This window comes from Malurus melanocephalus, unplaced genomic scaffold, assembly GCF_030028575.1.
Source record: "Malurus melanocephalus ecotype Western Australia unplaced genomic scaffold, MMel_1.1 scaffold_1248, whole genome shotgun sequence".
NCBI lineage: Eukaryota > Metazoa > Chordata > Aves > Passeriformes > Maluridae > Malurus > Malurus melanocephalus.
Window position 1 is genome coordinate 13942 of NW_026624480.1, and position 2271 is coordinate 16212.

The window sequence follows — 2271 nt, forward strand, 5'->3', positions numbered from 1 at the left end:
GCTGGGGGTGGCTGCAGAGGGCAGCTCTAAAGCAGCCGTGGCTCTCCAGGAATTGCCTTGGAGCTGCTCCAGGATGAAGGTTTGAGGTAGGAGCTGGGGTCCCAGCCCTGCTGGGCTGAAGAGCTGAGGTTCACTGTCCTTGTCCCTGCTCTCCAGGTGATCCAGGCTCTCCAGCATGGCTGGGCTGTGGCCATTTCCAGAACCAGCAGCACTGACCACGGTGACATTTGGCCCTCTTGTCCCCCAGACTGTGACTCTCCAGTGGAGAGCTGGAGATGCACAAACCTGTATTGAACCCCCTTCTCTGCCACCCCYTGGGCTCTCCTCGTGCCCCTGGAGCCAGGTTTGGGGCTGTTTGGGGCTGATAAAACCGAGGCATTCCCCACTGGCCCTGCTCTGTGCTCTCCTACAGGTCCCAGCTCTGTGCCTCACTGTGGGGATGCTGGGGCCACCTCCTCTCCCAAGAGTGGAGAGAATTTGCACTGCTTAGCAGCCTCCACAAGTATCTTTGTTATACTTTGCTGTAACTGCTAGAGAGCTCTGGTCTTCTTTTTTTCTTCATGTTTGTTTGTTCACGGTTTTTTTGTTCGTTTGGGTTTTTTTTTTCTGTTTTTTTAAAGAAAAAGATACTTCATTTTTAACCACAGCAGCATGATACCAGCCTATCATCTTGGCACATACTCTCTGGGCAGCCCYGAGAAGTTTCTTCCCCTTAGGGCCTCATCCACTGTCAGGATGTATCTGTTGATRAGATCTTTCATTTGCTGGGTGAATGGCTCAAAATTCTTTTGCTTAGCACCAGATCGCTTGAAATTCCCATCCCTGTTGTTCTCCACACAGAGCAGCCGGTCCTCTGTCACTGTGACATTCAGAAACTCCACCATCTCCTTCAGCTTGGGGATMAGGCTGTGCTTTAGGTCCTCATAGTGGACAATCAGCAGGCGCTTCCCATACTTGAGCCACTCCAGGACGTGGGAGGCCCACCAGGAGGCATAGCTGTTCACAAAATCTGGCCATTCTGGATGAGCAGAAAATGGGACACTGTTAGCCACGCTGCATTTCAGCAATTTTCCTTTGCCTTAGACATCATATATGATGATACCTTGATCTCTATTTGCTGTCTATGATAATTTAATTTCCTAAAACTCAGGACAGTCCTAGTGAAAGCTTTTGGGCTGGACAAAGAGCATTTGTAGCTGAAATGTAACAATGTGTATTTTGCCATATGGAAAGCCATTCCCATCAGACATTTTTCTGGGGGATATTTTGTCAGTTTTTGATGAATAGGTCTTGAGTTGTGACTGATCAAAGGTGATACATGAACTTGGGAAAGAAATRTGCTGTGACACAGCTGTGACTTCCCCCCAGCCCTCTGCCAAGACACAGCTGCAATGCCTCAAATATGCACAAGGAAAAGTGGAAACCAAATGGCTTTTCTGCTGCAGTCTGAATGCAGCAGTGGGGAAAGTGCAGYCACCAGCCAGCTTGCCAGTCAAACACGTGAAGTGTAGCAGGCAGGTTCTGAAATCTTTCCATGTGTTCAGGGGACACTGAATCTAGAGTTCACTTGTTGCTATTACCCTTATTTATCTGCAGTGCACTAGTGCGTGTGCAGTGCTGTAAAATTTCCTTCACAAAATGTCAACAGCTCCATTGGAACCTCCAAATCTTAGATTTCTCATGGTTATTGAGTGCAGCAGGGACCCATTTCCTTCACCTCAGCCCAGCAAATGGGCTGTGCACAGTAGTGTTGTACCTGGCCATGTTTCCTATGCCCAGCAGGGCAGTGCCAGGGACACTCCTGTGTGCCTGTGGCATTGCTGCTGTGCTCCCCTTCTCTCTGGGGGTGCCCATACAGCAYGGCCACACTGCTCCCAGAGGTGTCAGAGGTTTTGGGGCTGATCTCAGCTGCAGTGGGTCTCAAATCCTGCTGAATTTGTTTGCAGTGCTCATTTAGGCCCAGTGGATCCCCCTTCCCAGCACACTGAGGAGCTGGGTTTCCAAGCAGCCTGTCTGGGGTAGCACTCACCTTTGCTCTTCCAGTTGCGGTCAGTGGCGTAGCCCAGGTGCCCAGCGTACTTTCTGTTGAACTCTGCCATCAGGGATTTGTAGGGGTTCCTTATCAACAGGATTGCTGAGTCGAACATTTCAATCTCTGTCTTGCCACTTTCGTGTGTTTTCACACAGATCGTCCTYCTACTTCTCCAGTGGTCTTTCTCTCCTTTAAAACCTGTTGTACAAGACAGGATTGTTGGCTTTTTCACCTGATGA

The 2271-nt window shown here is 49.7% G+C and overlaps 1 protein-coding gene across 1 annotated transcript in view; it reads right to left on the reverse strand.

Moving 5' to 3' along the window:
* Positions 1–605: 605 nt before the first annotated feature.
* Positions 606–2271, reverse strand: part of WSCD1 (WSC domain containing 1) — an 18352-nt gene continuing 16686 nt past the window's right edge. The window contains exons 7-8 of the mRNA XM_057387542.1: positions 2030–2230; positions 606–1018 (exon numbers count right to left, since the gene is read on the reverse strand). Coding sequence (XP_057243525.1) covers positions 666–1018; positions 2030–2230 — 554 coding nt within the window. The 3' untranslated portion in view covers positions 606–665. The remainder of the gene's footprint in view (positions 1019–2029; positions 2231–2271) is intronic.